The sequence below is a fragment of the Vulpes lagopus genome, chromosome 9, assembly GCF_018345385.1.
Source record: "Vulpes lagopus strain Blue_001 chromosome 9, ASM1834538v1, whole genome shotgun sequence".
NCBI classification, from domain to species: domain Eukaryota; kingdom Metazoa; phylum Chordata; class Mammalia; order Carnivora; family Canidae; genus Vulpes; species Vulpes lagopus.
In genome coordinates this window covers 4,417,730-4,438,112 of record NC_054832.1, presented here as the reverse complement: position 1 = coordinate 4,438,112, position 20,383 = coordinate 4,417,730, and the positions used below count along the sequence as shown (strand labels likewise).

General features: G+C 49.8%; 1 protein-coding gene across 1 annotated transcript in view; it reads right to left on the bottom strand.

Annotated features, from left to right (window-relative positions):
- COL22A1 (collagen type XXII alpha 1 chain) overlaps nt 1–20,383 on the bottom strand; it is a 243,170-nt gene that overhangs the window by 65,268 nt on the left and 157,519 nt on the right. The window contains exons 39-42 of the mRNA XM_041769448.1: nt 16,050–16,127; nt 6,377–6,412; nt 4,912–4,965; nt 3,463–3,507 (exon numbers count right to left, since the gene is read on the bottom strand). Coding sequence (XP_041625382.1) covers nt 3,463–3,507; nt 4,912–4,965; nt 6,377–6,412; nt 16,050–16,127 — 213 coding nt within the window. The remainder of the gene's footprint in view (nt 1–3,462; nt 3,508–4,911; nt 4,966–6,376; nt 6,413–16,049; nt 16,128–20,383) is intronic.

The window sequence follows — 20,383 nt, the reverse complement described above, 5'->3', positions numbered from 1 at the left end:
AAGGGGCAGGTTGTCCTGGATGCCCCCAGATGGCAAACGGCTGTTGCTCTCAGCCTAGTATGACTTTGAAGCCCCCTGTTCAGCTCTCCCAGGTGAAACGGCATCCTAAACCTCACCCCGCATCATACGGGTTGAAGGTGTCTAACTCTGGGGAAGAGAGTCACAAAGTCAAGAGTGGTTACAAAGCCTCCGAAGGTATGCAGACGTCTGCGGGTCACCAAATTCACAGTCAAACCCCCTGAGTTGGAGTGTGCTGTGTCAGCACGATGGCCCAAGGTGGGGGTGGAGGCTGGGTCCCCACCAGGGTATGAGAACACACAGCTGGAAGGAAAGCAGTAATCAAGGCAGACCCTGAAGGGAAGGGGGGGTTCTGGGCAGAAGCGGAGTAGACTGCCAGGGTGTTTTGCAAACTTCTACATTTTGCAGCAGACAGAGAGAGCCAGAGGATTCATTCTCCAGAGGAAGGTGTTAGATTTTCCTCTAGAATATGGGAAGCCTGGGGCTGCGCGCGAGCGTGCAGTGGCTGATTTCTCCTGATTCCGTTGACATTCCGGCTTATGAATTATGAATGGACGCCGGCATCCTGGGGATGCTGAAACCAACACAATTTTCCTGGATACCAAACCCCATTTCCTGACCTCCTCCCCGCCGCCCCAGGGCTGCTGCTGCACCCTACGGCTAACCAAAGCCCTGTGACCGTGGCATCAGGCTGGCTTGCTCAGGACACCCTTGGTAGAGACTGCAGGTGCGTGCGGGCCCTCTGTGCACCCTCTGGGCTATGACACAGGTGGACACCCGAGATCGGGACCGACAGACGTGGATGGGCAGGTGCCGAGGCGATGCCGACCCCGCAGGCCAAGAGCGAGCTCTGCATGCACCTGCTACCACCGAAGCCCAGGGCCCCCCAGTTCTGAGCCAGTCCCTCTGGAGGAAGGCCAACCTCTGCAATATTGTTTATTGAAACTTTAATTTTGAAGCAGAAAGAGGAGGTTTTATCCTGAAGCCTTATGTTTTACCCTGGGAAGTTAATAACCATGGAGGATCTATATTGTTCAAATCAGGATGGGACCGTGCTGTGGGGCCCCTATAGGTTGGGATGTTTCTGGGCCGTCATGGGGGTCCCCGGTATCACCAACCGCACGGCCAGCAGCGCTCACAGAGGCTGAGAGGCCAGCCAGGGAGGCTCAGCCTAGGTACGGTGTGGCCTTGGGGCACAGTTTTGTGAAGGTCTTGTTGCACCCCGTTTCCGTAAACCTCACGGGGTAGCTGCAGGATGCACAGGGGCCTCTCAACTCAAGGTGGGACCTGCCGGGCGGCCGTCCACAGAGCCAGCGGCCCCTCTGGGCCCAGGCCAAGCCTGCTTTTCCCTGCCCTGTCCTGCCTCCCTGGATCCCTGTGGGCTTCACCGTCAACCCATCCACTGCACCAGAATCCCTGCCAGAGGCTGCGCCTCTAGGGGCCTGACTCTCTGCACGGGGATTCCCAGCCCAGGAATTCTGGGGGCGCAGCACTGGAGAAACCCTCCGGGTCCCCCTCTCTACCCCGAGGAGCAAGGACTGTGTGGTACAGGCTGAAGGCAGCGGCCAGGGGCGTCCAAACCCACTCACTCCAGAGACTGGCCCTGCTCGCTCCTGACGGGTGACCTCTAAGCCCTCGGATGCTCCGGCTGCTGGGGCTTGGGTGAGCTTCCCTCGTGGGCCACATGTCACGCTCTTACCTAGCACCTGCCACCCTCTCTCATGCATCCGATCCCAGGAAACTGCAGGGGGGCTGAAGTGCTGTCCCCACCAGTTGGCCCCGGGGCGGGGGAGGTCACTGGAGGCCCTGGGCCTGGTCTCCCTGGGACTATTCCTGTGCATTTTCCTGTGCCAGCCGTAACCTGTGTCCTCCCTCCGTAAGGAACAGTCATCGTGATGGAACAGTGCTCCTGAGTTCTTAAGAATCCTCCCACGGAGTCCTCCCAGGGAATCATGGAGCCTGAGGGTGTCTTGGGGGCCCCTGAAAAATGCCTTATCTGACCAGCAACAGCAAAGAGACCCTGAGAGCCGCTGGGCTGTACCTGGGACCACACGTGGGCAGTGTGTTCCTTTAACGGTGCTCTATTTCTTCCCCCTCTTTCCTCCCTCTCTCCCTCTCTCCCTTCACACCTCACAGGTGCGCAGCCATGGGACAGTCCTGGTTGTCCACACTGTCGGTGGATGGTGCTGGCTTCTCTTTGCAGAGAGGTGTCAAGGCCTAGCTTCAGCAGAGGTCCCTGGAACCACCGTTTAGCCTCTGCTCTGAACCTCGGTCCCCCCGCTGCTTCACCAGGGCCTTGCCGCAAAGCTGGCTCCCGTGGAGGAGGAGGGGAAGCGAGTTGTCCCTAACCTCTCACTCGACCCTTCACTGGTCCCACAGGTAGGTCCCCTGGTGGGCCCAGCAACCCAGATGAGGTGCCCATGGCTGCTTGCCTGGCTCTCGCAGTGGCCAGGCTTGCAAAGGAGACTCTAACTCTTAGGCTCAGCTTGAGGGAGAGCTTTCGCCAGGTGAGCATCCTTGTTTCAGAGCTGGACGTATGGTCGGTCCCACAGGGGCCTCACAGTCCCCACTCCTGACGCGACCATCTCTGCCCTCCTGGGTAACGTCCTTCAGTGGGGACCAGTCTCTCCCGTGTCTGCATTGCCCCCCACCCTGACTGCTCATCCTCACCGTTCCTCCCGTGGAGCCCACCCCTCCCCACATCCCTTGATGGCCTGGCCACTTGGCCCAGCCTTGGGGCTTCTCTGGCAACAGCAACCTAATCAAGAAGGCTAAACATGCTGCCCAGGAGGGAGCCCGCAGGAGCTTTGGGCTGGAGCACCAAGGAGGGAGCACTTGGGACCAGCCATTTCCCTGCAACCCCACGGCTTCCACGGTTCCCTCAGGAGAGGAAACAGTTTCTGCCACTGTGTAAATAAAAGTGGGTGGGGGATCCAGGGCAGTGATTTCATCCTGGGACAGGGGGAGGAAATGGACCATTTACACTGTGATGTACACTGGGGACCATTTGCCCACCCCCAGACCAACTCCCTACCCTTCCTTGTCCTGTTCCAAGCTGGGGAGGCTGCTCCCTGGGAGCATCCGTGGGGCTCACTGCCTGCAGGCCTTGGCTGAGGCAGATGAGGGAGGCACTGTTAGGAGACAAGCTGGGGAGGAGACCCTGCTCCTCCGCTCAGGCCCTGGCTCTCTGGCAATGGCCTCGCACCCACAGCTATAGCCCCTCCCCACCCTCGCGCTCTCACTCGGCACTGGAAACAGGCTACGGTCCTGTCCGCCTCCCATTCTGGCTTATCTCTGGGCCCCCCAGCATCTCAGATCAGCCCCTGCCCCATGGCTCTGTAAGAAGTCCCTCTTTCAGCCTCCCAGACCATCTGAGTTGTGCTTTATTCCCACTGGAGCCCTGGCTGGGAGTTAATATTCATCCAGAACAGTGAGATGACATACAGGCTTGCCAGGAGGCCCTCTTTCTCCCGGATTTCCTGGTACACCCTAAGAGAAGAGAAACGTGAAGCATTAACTGTGTGAAGCACATCATCCCGAGCCACTCTGCCCATGCCACCCCCCACCCCACCTCTGTGTCCACCAAGGGTAACTGGGTAGAAAAAAGATCACCCAACCACGAAGACTGGTATCAAATAAAAATGCATGGCTTCCAGTCTCAGCTGAACCCTCAAATGTTCCCAGAAAATAGTCCACTGTGGCCAATAATTTAGAATAAGCCACCTTGCCTGTAACTCCTACTCAAAATGCAACACTGAAAACAGTGCCTGCACGCTGAGCGTGCCCCTGTGTGTACACACACACATTCTCTTTTTTTTTTTTTTTTATGATAGTCACACACACACAGAGAGAGAGAGAGAGAGGCAGAGACACAGGCAGAGGGAGAAGCAGGCTCCATGCACTGGGAGCCCGACGTGGGATTCGATCCCGGGTCTCCAGGATCGCACCCTGGGCCAAAGGCAGGAGCCAAACCGCTGCGCCACCCAGGGATCCCCTTTTTTTTTTTTTTTTTAAATTTAACACACACATTTTCTTAAATTGCCAGCATCCTTCTCTAAACACAGGTGGAAGGCCCAGCTCTGAAAAGAGGGCTGGGTATAAGGAGGTCACATTGAGATTGGGGCAAGGAAATGAGAGAGTATGTGGACAGGTTGCAGAGGGTAACTTTCTCCTCTACAGTAGAAGCAAGGAAGGGAAGGAGAAGGTGATTTAGTGTCCCCGCCGAAGTGGAAACTACGGATGGAGAGATGCGTGTCTAAGAGAAGTAACTACGGCTGAATGGCGCCGGGCAGCTGTGCTTCGTAGGAACTCAGCGCTGCCAGCCACGCATTGGGTCAGAGTGTGTGGTGAGCAACATCCGTGTGCCTGGCACAGGGGCCTGGAGATGCCTTAAGACATACGTTCCCTCTCCTCTTGGAGCTCAGCTCTATCTAAGCAGAGGCCAGGCACGGAGAGAAGAGATGATTATCACTGCCACAATGTGGGAAGGGGCGCCATCCTCTGTGAGGGTCGGGTAAGTCTGTGGATTTCCCCCTGAAGGAGGAAAGCCTTTGCACAGGGATGGGTCAGGAACAAGCCCATGGACAGCAAGTCCACGGCGGGCGCTGGATCTGAGCAGGAATGGCCTGCTAAGTATGTAAGGAAGTTGACCAAAAAAGTGGGAGGCGCTGCACACAACATCTGGGAGCTAACGAGGTTCTGAAAGCGTAACACGAAAGCATCAATACAAAATCATAGCTCACAGGCAACAGAAGAGCAAAAATCTAAAAGTGTTCCCGGGGAAGGGGCAGGGATTAGTGGAGGGTTTCCTGGTCAAGAGAGGCTCGCAGGTGGCGGAGGTGGGCTTCCAGGGGAGTCTAGAAGAACCTCAGCTGAGCATTGCTCTTTACTTACATCCTGGCCAGCTGGTCCCTGGGGGCCGGGGAATCCGGGTAAGCCTCGGGATCCCTGAGGAAAAAAAGAAGGTAAGACACTTGCCAACAGTTTAAGCAAAATCAGACCCCCCCTTCCTTGGCAATAGTTGGTTCTCATTGTACAAATGGCCTGTTACTATGAGGAATCTGATATGATGTGTGTGCCAAGTGCCTCTGCTCAGCTCTTACTCACGTCCCCAAGCTTGGGGAGGTGGGTGTGTTACACACACAAGGAACACTCCAGAACACCTTCACCGTGAGCCCTCCTGCCCAGGCCCCCGAGCGCAGGCTCCTTCCTTGAGTGGAAGGGTCAGTGCCTGCAGTGAGCTCACCATGGCTCACCCCTCTGCGTCTGGTGGGTTGCCAGCCAGCTCCCTAAGTTAAAGCAGGCGAGGCTCAGTGCCCAGTACTTAGAGGACATTTATTATTTTTTATTAGAAAATTCCTCCCATTCTGTTGAAAATTTCTGGACGATATCAGGAATTCTCACAAATATCTTTCACTGCGGATCCCACCTCCTGTAGGATTCTTCCTTCCGTAGATCCGTAGGTGGGAATCAGTAGATCTGCGCTGGCAGGTGCAGGGCCTGGGCCACAGGGCTGCTCTGGAGCTAACCCTGCCTCTCTGTGACCTCCCAGGGGTCCCCTGCATGACAACCCCTCCAGGGGAGCCCCATCCCCTGTATTATCCACCTTATTGCTCCACTACAGCAACTTGCTCTGAAATCTGATGCCTCTCAATGAACTATTCTGGGCCTCCGGTTCCTCATCTACAAAAATGGGTATTAAAACTCATTTTCTTGGTTTAGAAATCACTTGAGTACAAATTACTTGAGTGCACTGAATTTTACCCATAAAGCATGTCATCATAGCTGCTAATCTGCAGCTCCTCTTGCTCTGGGGTAAGTTTATAGAAATTCACATTTTCCTAGTAAATGCATACATTCTGCTTATCATCAATGGCAGCTACTCCTAAGAACAAATGTTTCCTGAGAGCTTTCCTGTTGCTTCATGGCATTTAGCCCAACAGACCTCCACAACGGCCCATGGCTGAACATCCCCACTTTACAGACTAAGAGAGATCCCCCACTGAATCAGGACAATGCGGCTGGGGGAGGTGAAGCCAGGATTCAAAATTAGTTCTGCTGGTAATTAGATGAAACTCATCACACCCTGCTGTCCTTCTGGGGTGCCTAGATGCCAAAAAAAGCAAAGCCTGTCTCAGTCAGCCCAACTATAGCAACGGGCATGTTGGATGAGAACGTCGCCCATGCCCTTCCTACTTGTACCATTCCAGAGGATATGCTTATATCCTACAGGGTCTGGACTGTTTAATGGCAGGGATTTGCAGATAGCACTTGAGTTTGGCCCTTCCACTTTAAAATTGCTTTAATTAAAACAGGATTTCTCCATTAAGCCCAACCCTTCGTTTTACCCATACTGTACCGGGGGCCCTTTGTCTCCTGGTGGTCCAGAAGGGCCCTGAGAAACAAACAAACAGAACAAATAAGTCAAGTCAGAATTAAATGTTTCTTTAAACGTGCTGTCGTGTTTATTTCCAAGCCAGGTCTTGAACTATCCTTGAAGGAGTAGCTAACTCCCCCGACCTGCAAGCCACGGTGATACCTGCCCACCCCACCCAGGAATTCTGCACAAGGAGGTCTTCCCAGAACTACCTCCATCTGCCCCTGAATGGGTACCATCCTATCCTGGCACCCACTTGGTTCCTGATACCCGGGCTCATCTCCAGTTTGTAGCTCGGATGCAGGGTGGGAATGAACATCCCAGCATCTTCATATGGTGCCTCCCTCCTGCTTGGGACAGTCTGGGGGTACACTCAGGTCCAGACTCCCCGGCATGGCCTGCTTTGGCTGATATTGCAATGGTGCCCCCCAATTCCTAAAAGGGGGTATCTCTCTCTCTCTTACATATACACATTTGGGTCTGCCCTCTAAGTCCTCAGTTTTGAATTTGGCTTCTAGAGATTGCTAAAATGTGGCCATTGATTAAGGTATTAGCGTAGTTTTTGGTCCTGCCATGACTGGAATGTTCCCTTGCCCTGAGTCTTCATTATGCTCTGCTTCTGCTCTGCTTTTCTACCTGGACACATTCTTTTCACACTTTGGTTCTCAGCTGAGGTATCACTACCTTTGAAAGCCTTCCCTGGCTCCTCCCAGGATGCTTATTAGAGGTGGTCCCCTGTTCCCTCCATGCCTCCCATCCAGGATGCCATGCCTCAGTTTGCCATCACTTCTTGGCTGTCTGTCCTCCCCACTCAATGACCATGTGCCATGTGGTTGGGTGAGCACTAAGCTCCTTGCTCAGCACTGTCTCTCCAGCACCCAGCACAGTGCTGTCAGGGCACTGTAGAGCACAGCAAGTGGCACTCCATCAACATTAAGATTTTAGAGCATGAGAACTTCAGAGTCAGGTATAATCACCCCCCATTGTCACTGATAATCAGAGTGAGGCCAGAGAGACTAGGACCTGCCCAAAGCACAGTAGGAGTCACTCGACAACGGGGTTAGCCCACCTCCTGCTCAGTCTAGCGTACCCTACATCTCCCTGCAGCAGAGCCCAGAATTTCCCCAGACACTCCCAAGAGGAAGAAAGAGCTTACACAAATGCATAGGTTTCTGGCAATATGAGCCAGGTAACCTAAAAGTCTGCTTATGACATATATCCCAGAACTTTCTGATAAAACAGAGGAAGCAGCATGTTAAGTGCACAGCTGAGCACTTAAAGAAAGGAGGGGAAGTCTCCAGAGGTCTCAGGTCAAGCAGATAAATCAAGCAGGTAAGACAAGAGACTCCCTTCCATCTTGGGTCTAGTTGACTCAGAAGCCACTTTCAAAAAAAAAAGAAAAAAGAAAAGAAAAAAAAGAAAAGAAAAGAAAAGAAAAGAAAAAAAGAAAAGAAAAGAAAAGAAAAGAAAAGAAAAGAAAAGAAGAAAAGAAAAAGTAGCCACATTCTATTACTTCTCATTGGCTTCATCCAGGTGTAAGTCAACGGTGCACATGGACCAATGCACACACATCTGAGGTTTGCTCTTTTCAAAGCAGCTGCCTATTGAGACTGAACCCATTCTCCAAGCAGAGGACTGAGGAACAATTGGTTACTGCCAAGGGGAACACTGCCAGGTCACCTTGGAGCCCCCCTTGGTTCCAGATGAAACTCCATGATCTACCTGAAGCACTTAATGTGTTCCTTTGCTCGAGCTCCAAATTCCTCTCTTATGTCATTTAATATAAAATCCACTTATGAAAGGTGGATTCTGTTGTCAAAAAGGCATCCATTTTAAACCTTAGCTTTATCAATTATCAGCTGTGGGACCTTGAGCGAGTCACTTCGTCTCTGTGAGCTTCAGTTCTCCTCAAATGGAATACAGTGCTAGACGGCCACCTTGCCTTGAGTGATCAGAAGTCAAAAAAGATGCTCTAAGGAAAGAACCAGACCACTCAGCCTGGCCCATCCCCACAACTATTTTGTCGGTACACTCTTAAGAAATATCAGAGTGTTGGGGCGCCTGGTGGCTCAGCTGGTTAAGTGTCTGCCTTTGGCTCAGGTCATGAACTCAGGGTCCTGGGATTGGGCCCTGCATGTGGCTCCCTGCTCAGTGGGGAGTCTACTTCTCCCTCTCTCTCTGCCTCTTCTTCTACCTTGCTCCCCACTTGTGTCCTCTGATCTTTCTTGTGCTCTTTCTCAAATAAATTAAGAAAAAAAAATCCAAAACAAAATATCAACGTGTTGAGGAGAGATCCAATAAATGGCATTCCTAAGCTGAAGCCTAAACAAGTTTCCAACAACCACAACCCTCTTTCCCATGATTATGCTCGCTGACATGTTTGCTCAAGAGCCACTTTATCCCAATACACAGATCTTGGCCTTTGATACCATTTTCCACCAGAAGGAAACACAACTCCTTGGAGAGATGACTGATTCCAGATCCAGACAAGAAATGTATACAAACCTAGGGCACCTGGTCATTCCAAAGAACAAGAACACTATCAAAGTCTGCTGGGCTTGTGTCAAAGGTACTCAGGGTCACTGAGATGAGCTCCTACTGGCAACAGCTAAGACAGCCTGCACGTCAAAGGGATGGATAACTGGACTATATTAAAACACATCAAATGTGTTTGAATCCATGAGTTCAAAATTATTGATGAAAAACAAAACACCTAATTAATCATTTTTGTCAGATGCAAGGGAATCGAGTCTTTATTTGAAAGTAATTGAAAGGAAAGACTGGAACATTCCCTCGTATCCTGCCTTCCATATGAATTGTACCACTGGGTAGGTCGATTGTAATTGAGGGACCTCTCCTCCATCTAGAAGTATTTCAGCAGATACATAAAAAAGAATTGGTAGAACAAGAAAGGCATCAGTTTGCAACCCTTGATGTGCTAATTGATCTAAGCACTGCACATCAAAGAGTGTGAACATCACAACAAGAGAGACCACCAGACACCATGTGCCTCCTAATGGAGGAACACACTCCCTATGAAGTCTTGCCAAACACATCAAGCCTGAATCTGATCAAGGCTCTAGGCCCAATTACGGATGTATAAGAGACAGAGGGACAGAGCAATGTGTTAAATTACTAAATTAGCAAATTCCAGACTCGGGGGAGCTCTAGGAGGCCAAAAAAATAAATAAATAAATCATCAATAAATAAACTGAAAAAGGAAAGAAAAAAATAATGGAGGGAAAAACCTATATATTTATTGAGAAAAGTTTTAAAGAAATCAACAGGGGCACCTGAGTGGCTTAGGGGGTTAAACATCTAACTCTTGATTTTGGCTCAGGTTGTGATCTCAGGGTTTGTGGGATTGAGCCCTGTTTTATGTTTTGTGCTGGGTGTGGAATCTGTTTATGATTCTCTCTCTCTCTCCCCCTCTGCCTCTCCCCACTCTCTTACTCAAGAAAGAAAGAAAGAAAGAAAGAAAGAAAGAAAGAAAGAAAGAAAGAAAGAAAGAAAGAAAGAAAGAAAGAAATCAGCCAATTACTATCTATATTTGGGTCTTGATTCAAACAGGAGAACTGCATAGGCATGACATTTATGGAATAAATAGAAATCCTACCACTGACTGGATATTTGATGATTTATTTGGAATTGCTTTGGGGAGTATAATAATGAAACCCTGGTCACATTTAAAAGTCTTTACCTTTTAGAAACACACTGGAATTATTTACAGATACAAGGACATATGTTGGGGATTTGCTTCAAAATAATGGAGAATGGTGGAGGGTGAAGGGGAAGCGGAGGCCTTGGATAGGGATCCTGGTTGACAGAGTGATGTGTGGCTGCATGGGGTTCATTTGGCTATTCTTCCAAAATATTCTTTTGGTATATATGAAATTTTCCTTGATAAATATAAGTATATATGGAGTCTGTGTGTATGTGTGCACATGCTATATACATACACACATATAGGCACACATGCACACACACACACCCATGTACCCCTGCACTTCTGTCCTTTGCTGATAACTGCAGAAAATGGAAATTCACAAAACTGAAAGCCCCAGGGGGTTCCAGATATGCTAGGTACTCCCCTCTTTCTCTGCTATGCTGCTATGCTAATGGCACTGTTTCCCTCCTTTGAGGGTTGGTCATCTCTCATTCCTTCTCCCCACTGACATACCCACCATGAAGGTGCATTTTCTGCTCCATGATCTTTTATCTGAATGTCAATACGTGCCAGGCTCTGTGCTGGGCTTGGGGGAGGACGCAGGTGGGCATGGAGCCAGTTCCAGGAAAGAAAACCACCCCTTTAATAATGGGGCCTCAATGGGTCTGGGTTGAGGGTCACCAGAGCTGCTGCACCCACCTGACTTTGGGGAGGCTTTACCCAGATGGTGCTGGGTGAGAGAAGTTGCAGAAAGAAGCTGATGGGTTTACAGGCAGAGGAGGGACAAGGACGATTCTGGTAGAGGAGAAGTCAGACTTCGTGTAAGAAGAACAGGTTCCTTTCTCTAACATGGAGAATGCCAGGCGTCTGCAGCCAGAGCTTCCAAGGACAGCCAGGGTCTGTCAGGGTGGGAAGGGCCTGCAGTGCCCCTCAGGAGAAGTCTCCAAGACACTGATGAGCTCAGATCCGGGCTCTGGCGTGGAGAAGATATTGGAGAAAGCCAGGTACAGAGACCAGGTTGGAAATCCAGGAGGGAGGTTAAGAGGGAGGCCGAGTGAGGCCAGAACCAGAGCCTGGCCCATTGTAAGTGCTCAGTAGGCCACAGGAATTAAAATTAGCAACAGAGATTAAAAGGAGGGCTCCCAATCAGAAGCAACAGTGGAAATTTATTTTAAAACTTAACTGTCATCAACGAAAAAAACCCCAAGACTTTAATCTAAACAGCAAGAGTGGAATACTCAGCTCCTGGCCATGCACAGAGCCCTGGGGTCTGAGGGGTGACGTGCTATTCGTACCCTCCCCACCTCTTCCACCTGCTGCCCGTGGGGCCTCACTCTGCACGCAGAACAGGACGGGAGTGCAAGGCAGTGAGCAAAGCCCTGCACATCCCCTGAGCATCAGCTTAGCGGCAGCTACCGGGAAGTGCCCGGTGTCCCCAAGCAGGGCCAGGTAAGTGGCCACACGGCCACACCCAGTGCTTTCAAGGGAACCTGGCCAGCCTACTTCTTGGGATGGCCTGACCTGAGCCGCTCCCTGGTTCTTCTGACCAAAGGGATCGAACCAAAACCAAGGAACAAAAACCAACGGCCACTGAAATCTCTAGCCTGAAGCCAATGTGCTATCGTGTGTCGGCAATATTTTAATAAAGAAAGAACCAGAGAACAAACGCTAGACGGGCGAGTCATAGCTCAGGGGCCAAGTTGCGGGGAGAGGACGCTGTCCGGGGAGCGGCTGGGAGCACGAACTGGTCGCTTTCGCTGCCCTGCCCGCCGTGCGTGAGTGCAGGGGGCCCAGCCCGAGCTCTGCCACAGGCCAAGGGTCACTTCAGGCGAGTGGTGTCACCTTTCTGTCTCCTTTGACAGGAAAAGGAGAAAAGGACCTGCCTGGTGCGGCTGCCCTGCTGGCCGTCAGAGAGAGACGTCAAGACAGGGGAAGGAAAGGTCAGGCGGAGGATTTTGACGACATCGAAAGGTCAAAGGCACGGTACCAGGCGTCACTGGCAATATTATCCTGTTGTAGCCTCCCAACAGCCCTGCTGATGCTGCAGAAATGACTGGCTTTTGACCCCCAAAGAGAGTGACAGGACCAGAAGGCCCGAGTCTCCGGGAGCACAGCCGTCCGTGGAAATGCGGCCCTTGCTGGCCTCCAGCTCCCGGCTTCAGGGAGGCTCAGTGGCTCCTTTGATCTGCCCTCAGGCCTAAGCTGGATCATTTTTAAGCGTTTAAAACCTTGCTAAAGGAAGATCAGAAGCAACCTGGAGATTAAAGGGATTTTTTTTTTTTTTAATGTCTTGAAGCAAGAGGCCAGAACTCCCGACAGCTGCTTCCCCATCCATGCCCCTGGCCAGTGAAGGCACAGGGGCTGGCAGGGAGAGCAGGGCTCCCTTCCAAGGGGTCGGCACAGCTCCTGGATGCCAAAGGCCTCGGAGCGTAATGCCACGGGAGGAAGGACGCGAGGACGAACTCCTAAGCTGCTCCATCCTTCGTGGAAATGAATAATTCTGCTCATCCTGCTGACGCCACAGGGCGAGCGACACAGGCAATAGGAACTGGTTTGGGAGGAGGTGGGGAGTGATGTGCGGCCCGGCCCTGGCACCAGACTAGCTCTAGTCACTCTACCCCGTGAAGCTCAGGCGGTTTCCCAGGAGAACAGTGATGTAGCAGACGCTGTCGGCGCCCCTCTCCAAACACCCGGACTCACAGCCACCTGGCCGTGTCTTGGGCTTTCCGCAGCCACAGGAGGACCCTTGGGCGGAGGACCGGGCAGGCTGGGAGCTCCTGGGAGTCAGCCCCCCGGGAAGCAGCCCTCATCCACTGGCCAACAGGAGTGGGCACGTAAGCACTCCACCCCCCTTGCCACCACTCAGAGAACAATTCCACAGCCCTCCACGCATCCCCCGGGGTGTCTGTGGAAGTGAGGCCTGGGCATCCACCCACCATAGAAGCCTGCTCATGAACACACCCTCCCTCACTCCCCTTTCTTTCTGCACAACCCAATAATCCCCTAAATGGTGATTTCTGGAACATTCCCTTGCCCTTGGATCCTGTTCTCAGAAGAGGCTTCTGCAGAATCTGGGCTTCACCTAGTGGTAAGGCAACGTTCACGGGGCTATAGGAGGTGGTGGTGTGCATACTTCGACACCTGGCACCCAGCCATACACACACCACTCGTGGCCCTGTTCCCACAAAGGGGTAGCTGTAACCCCAGCGAGCCCACCCGCCCCGGGCATCAGTCCCCACCCCCACCTTCTTCACCTCCTCTGACTCTCAATGCACCCCTGCATCCTCTGTGCAGATTCCCAGGCCATCAGGAGCCTAGGCAAGGGGCCAAAGACAAGATTTATGAAAATTCAGTAAGGTTTGGTCCACTACGGAAGCTTGTAATAAGTTGGAGTGGAGGAAAGACAATAAACAGTTGATTTACGGCCCCTTGGCTGCAGCCAGCCAATTACTTTTCAGGTGGAATCACTTAGGCATGAACATATTTCACGGCTGATGTTAGCCAGCCCCGAAGCAGGAGGTGGTGTGGAGAGTGTCCTCATCTGCTAACTGGCTCTCCGATTAAGGGTTTGACACAGTGAGTCCTTAGGGACAGACAGGGACACATAGAGACCTGTTGAGTGACAGAGGGGCCTACATTCAGCCTGCACCTTCACTTATAGAAAGTTTTCTATGCTAGGGGGTAATTCCTGCGAGATGCAGGATCCTCACTCCAGCAGATTAGCCCCACGAGGAGGAGGAGGATTTCACAAATACCAAAGTCTGAACTACTGTGTGTCTTCACTGCATCTTTTGCCATGGTGTTCCTTCCAGTTACCAAAAAAGCTGAAAAAAAAAAATAGCCAAAGACAAAAGACAAAGTTGATGTAATGAGGGAGGGTTTGCTCTACCTGAGAATTTCTATTAAGAAAAGCAGATTAAAATTAGATATTCCCAAGGGGATTCTATACGCTTGCTCCATGGTTTCTGGGGATATTTGGGAAGACAGGTGTCCCATCGCTAGGGGTGTAATAGAAGACAGGTGGTTACTTCTGGTGGGGAGTAAATAAGGCAAGACAGGAGCAGGGGGAGAGAATGGGGGGTGTCCCCAAGAATTTCAGGGACAGAGTGAGATGCCCGACACCAGCGCTGGGATGAGAAAGGACCCCAGAGGGAAGGAAAGGGGGTTTCTCCCTGACAAGTGATATTGTGGGTAATAAACTGGATTTCCTTTCAAATTATTTGAGAGACAAACGCAGAGTGGTGCTCCTTTAATTATTTTTGGTGGTTGTCTGCATTTCCTGAATGCAAAGCCAAGCAGAAACTGGGGTCATGTGCTGCTCTGGTTTATATTCATGTTGCATTGAATAGGGACAGAGTTATGTTGCCGTTGTAGGGTAAATGATGCTAACAGCAACGACAATACGTGGGTAGTGTGGACACCGTGAGGCTTAGCAATAGCATTTGAAAAGGACTGAGTGACTGGTTGGCGGGCACTGAGGGGGGCACTTGACAGGATGAGCACTGGGTGTTATTCTGTATGTTGGCAAATTGAACACCAATAAAAAATAAATTTATTATTAAAAATAAATGAAAAGGACTGAGTATTTGAGCTTCTTTTAATTAATTGTAAGACAGTGCTACAGACTGAATGTTTGTGTCTCCCCTAGATTCTTATATTGAAATCAAATCCCCCTTGTAATGGTATTTGGAAATGGGGGCTTCCAGAAATAATTAGGTAATGAGAGCAGAATCCTGGTGACTAGGATTAATGTCTTTACATAAGACACCCCAGAGGAGTGCCTGGGTGGCTCCGACAGTAAAGCATCTGAGTCTTGATTCCAGCTCAGGTCATGATCTCAGAGTCATGGAATCAAGCCTCACATTGGCCTCGGTGCTGGGCATGGAGCCTGCTGAGGATTCTCTCTCTCTCTCTTCCTCTCCGTCTGCCTCCCTGCCCTTGTTCTTTGTCTCTCTTGAAAGAAAGAAAGAAAGAAAGAAAGAAAGAAAGAAAGAAAGAAAGAAAGAGAAAAAAAAAGAAAAAAGTCAATACGATTTTAAGGTGCATTATCGATGGACAGTGTGTCCTTAGCAAAGGAGGGAGCAAACCAGAAGATGCATTACCAGGATTGAGAAGTCCTTGAATTCTGAAGGCTATCATGCACTGAAAGGGGGCAGGAGGTGTGCTCTTGTGATACAAAGGGAAGAATCAGAAGCAATGGGTGGAAGACACAGAAGACTATAGTCCTATTCTTGATGAGAAAAAATTTCCAATAAATGTCTGTTCTCTACGGAAATAACTGTCTCAATTTCAAAGCCAGAGGTGCTTTCTTTGAAAGAAGAGTGTCGTCTATTTCTAGAGATATTCAGGTAGACTCTGGTTGAATATAATAGCCATCTTCAACTTGGACGGTGGCCCGGGCATCCCTGGTCCTTGCAATCTCTTATAACCCCTAAGGTCACCACCTTGAGGAAGTCTGTAGACTCACAATGTCCAGACTTAGTCATCACACTGCCGATGCGAGCACCACTTTCCGGGATTTCATTGTGGGGACTGTATTAAACTTATGATTTAATTTATGTCCTCACCTGTATACTAACTGGAGGCAGAAGGATCATGAACTCATTTTGTCTAAAATACACAAAAGCATGCAATTTCTCCCACATCCCACGCCTTCCCCCAGATAATTCAGTTTCACTGGCTAGTCCTCAGATTTGCAAAAGTTTGGCCAGCAAGTCATTTTTTTTTTCTTTTCTAATTTTAATGAGTTTTGTTCTGTCCTCTTTCAATCAGACACGTTTTGGTCTCCCAAATGCCTTATTCCCATAGGAAATACACCAAGTTTTAGCACAAAGAAAGCCAGGGGACAGGCCTATACCCCAGTGGACCAGTGGATCACTAGGTTAGCTGGAAAGGGAGGGTCCTTGCAGGAAAGGCTCAGGGAGCCAACAGGGAGTGGCTGTGTGGCCTGAGGGTAGGGGAGGACATTCTGGAAAAATAAAGACTCACAGGAGGGCCAGCCACTCCGATGCCTGGGTCGCCACGGTTGCCAGGAGAGCCAGGGATCCCAGGTGCACCTCGGTCCCCCTAGAGAGAGGAAAAATAAGATTAAGAGGTGAGTTCTGAGCAGGACAGAACCAGCGTACAAAGGGAACTGTCCTGGCTGTGCTATCCATTAATGCCCTTCCTGCCACCTGGACGCCGCGTGTCCCTCCACAGTGGCCTACCAGCCCATCACCCACCCAGTCCACCCCCCACAGGCATAGCCACCACTTGTGATCATGACCTTTCAAAGCTTACCATGCCCCAAACTTGACCATAGCTCCAAATGTGGTTATAAGAAGATGATACCCCTCCCTGTGACCACAAATATTACTGTTTTCTCCAGACCTCATCATGCCCCTGTCCTGACCACACCTCAGATTTGACTATGTACCTGCATTTCAAATCAGTTCCCCAATCAATGATAATCTACCAATAACTTGCCAAGTCCCCCTGTTGCACAGGCCACTTTTCCAGGGTCTGGAGAGCAGGGACAACTGAGCTGTAACAATTACCTTCGCACACAGCGGTTCACAGAGTGTGGTTTTCAGGCCTGTCCTCAATACCTAGTCACAGTTGACTCAAGATTATGTGACAAGTTCCCTGAGCTTTAGTTTCTTCACAAAGGGGAGGTAACAACAGGAGCCTCCACGTCAGCGGGTGGTGTGATCCTGAAGCAAAGCTACATGCATGAGCGCCATCCTGACAGGGAGCCTGGCCCAGCTCTCAGTGCCAGGCAGATGTTGTGGCTAATGCCCCTCCTCTGTACCTGTCATTCAGGACTCTGATGGCAAGAGTAAAAGGGAAGAATGTCTGTTATTTCCTGTAGAAGGAAGCTGAGACTGAATCATACCCTTATATCCACAATTTCAAAATCCTCAGCCTCCAAAACCAAGGGCTTATCCTAACCCATTTGGCAGCAAAACATGCCGGGATCTGACATGGGCTATTTATTTATTTTTAAGGTTTTATTTATTTATTCATGAGAGACACATAGAGAGGCAGAGACACAGGCAGAGGGAGAAGCAGGCTCCCTGTGGGGAACCCGATATGGGACTCGATTCCAGGACCCCGGGGTCATGCCCTGAGCCAAAGGCAGACCTCAACCACTGAGCCATCCAGGTGCCTGCGGGCTACTTATATATAACCTTCAGGTATCCCAGGGTGTCTGGATGCTTACACATCGCTGTTGCATCAATATCCAAGAGTCTGGTTAGGAGTGCTGGCCCACACACCACAGTCAGTGTTGCACGGATAGTTTACAAATTGCTACCTTTCCAATTCCAAAATAAATCCGGCCCAGAACACATATGGCCCTATCAGTTTTGTGTGAGAGACTGTGCACCTACTAGGTCAGCCAAACTCAGCCCAGCCTAACATGAACCAGTGGCTGATCTTGCTCAAGCTATTTAATATCCCCGGGAGGCGTTAACTCCTATGACAAATGGAAAGAGCATTAGAAGGTTGGTGTGAAGAGCCAGTGATATAATGCACAGCAATCTGATCTCAGGTGGAACCTGACATTGCTAGGCAACACGTTGCTCATTAAGGTTTATGTTTCTAAGCATGAAAAAAAAAATCCCATTAATAATCAGCTTACCTTCTAACCATCATTTCAATCAGAAACCTTTACATTTGGACCTTTAAGAAAAGCAATGTTTTGGGGCACCTGGGTGGCTCAATGGTTGAGCAACTACCTTCAGCTCAGGTCATGATTTCGGGGTCCTGGGATCGAGCCCTGCATGGAGGCTGTTTCTTCCTCTGCCTATGTCTTTGCCTCTCTCTCTGTGTCTCTCATGGATAAATAAAAACTCTAAAAAGAAAAGAAAACTCATGTTTCTTTTTTTTTTTTTTTTTTAATTAACTTTTATTGGTGTTTAATTTACCAACATACAGAAAAACACCCAGTGCTCATCCCGTCAAGTGTCCACCTCAGTGCCCGTCACCCATTCCCCTCCAACACCCGCCCTCCTCCCCTTCCACCACCCCTAGTTCATTTCCCAGAGTTAGGAGTCTTTATGTTCTGTCTCCCTTCCTGATATTTCCCAACATTTCTTTTCCCTTCCTTTATATTCCCTTTCACTATTATTCATATTCCCCAAATGAATGAGAACATACACTGTTTGTCCTTCTCCGATTGACTTATTTCACTCAGCATAATACCCTCCAGTTCCATCCACGTTGAAGCAAATGGTGGGTATTTGTCGTTTCTAATTGCTGAGTAATATTCCATTGTATACATAAACCACATCTTCTTTATCCATTCATCTTTCGATGGACACCGAGGCTCCTTCCACGAAAACTCATGTTTCTAAGAGGATTAGTTTTGCTGGAAATATGACTGTCGCCTGGATGAGTACCTAAGTCATATAGTTGTGCAATTAACGCTTGCTTTTTATTTATTTCTAGCAGAGATATGGGCTCCCGGACCAAAAAGAGGTCCATTTCCAACCCTCTGTGCTGAGTTCTGAAGAGAAATCTCATTCAGGGGAAGTGGGAGGGCTGAGGTTTAGGAAGGTCTCACAAAAGACATCAACCAAACCCCAAACCTCCTTCCAGTAACACTGTCACTGACCCTTGTCCTTGCAGGACCACCAGGGCCATGTTTCCCAAGAGCCACAGCACCCCTCTACCTCACCCCTGCCTCTATAGATAGGCCCCTCCTGAAATTCTCTTTGAAGCCCCAGATGGTACATTGTGTTTCTTTAGGAAAATGTGCGGTGGCTCATTCTGTGAAGTACAAGATGCTTGGGGCTGCTAGGAAATCTAATTTGTATGCAGGGGGAAGTCAGGAAGTCCAGAAATGAGGCAAATACGGGAAAATGTGTAATGAACGGAGGATGAACACGCTCCTTGCTGCAAGCCAGTCGCATGCACACTGCGCCAGTGAGAGCGCCGTGTGGGAAGATTTCAAATAGGCAGTCAGGGGACTCTGTCCAGTTTTAGGGCAATGTCCACCTGGTGCTGTAACCCTGGGTAAGTCCCATAACCTCTCTGGAGCCTTAGGACCCTCATCAATGAGAAAGAAAGAGAACATTCTGCCAAACTCCCATGTATCTTAGGAAGACCCATTCAAAAGGGAAGAGACTATTGAACATTGAGGATTACAAGTATATTATTACCACTTGATCGGAATTAGAAGACCAAAAATAAACCAAACACACACAAGTGCCAGCGGAATCCATATCCTTTTGCATCTCAGTTACTCTTTAAAATATTTAATGTAGGTTTTCTTCTTATCACTTTCTGTTTTAGCTTGGCTCCCCCCACTCCTCCCAAGGCTGTATCCCACATGCCAGCAAACCCTAACGACTGCCAGCTAAACCACGCCAACCGTCCATGTTCTAACTTTCCAAACACCGAGCCATCAAAAAAGACCAATCGTTCCACTCCCATAGACCCACCTCTGCTTGTTCTCCCTGCTGTCCTCTTCCCCATATTTGCGTAGACCTTCATTAATCTTAACACCTTACTCTCCCATTGTGTCTGTCTGATCCTCTCATTTCTATGTACGCATCCTCAAAGTATCCATTCATTCATTTATCCATTAACTGAACAAGTATTTGTCAAGTCCTAGAATGAGTCAGACCCTATGTTGGGTACAATATTGATATACTTTTTATTTTATTTTTTTTTATTTTTATCTATTTATGATAGTCATTCAGAGAGAGAGAGAGGCAGAGACATAGGCAGAGGGAGAAGCAGGCTCCATGCACCAGGAGCCCGATGTGGGATTCGATTCCGGGTCTCCAGGATGACGCCCTGGGCCAAAGGCAGGCGCTAAACTGCTGCGCCACCCAGGGATCCCCTGATATACTTTTTTAAAAAAAGATGTATTTATTGGAAAGAGGGAGAGAGAATGAGTGAATGCACACAAGGCAGAGGGGCAGAGGGGTGGGAGAGAGAATCTCAAGCAGACTTCTGGCTGAGCAAGGAGCCCTTGTGGGGCTCAATCTCACAACTCCAAGATCATGACTTGAGGGGAAATCAAGAGTCAGCTGCCTAATCGACTGAGCCACCCAAGTGTCCCCAATATTGATAGACTTTTGCGTCCACAGTGCCCAACCTAGGACTCGGCATCAGTCCCAGCTTTTAATTGCCATTTCCTGGAGTGCCAGAATGATAGCCCACATTTTGGTCAGGTACTACATTTTGCCTTTGACCTGAAGTCAACTTTTTACAGAGGAGGAAGCAAGACAGAGCCAGGGTGGAGCAATCAGCCCAGCCTGGAATCTGAGTCTCTGACTGCTAGGGAGTTGTCTGGCTTCTTTCCTGTGTTTATGGCCCATTGTGATGCTAAC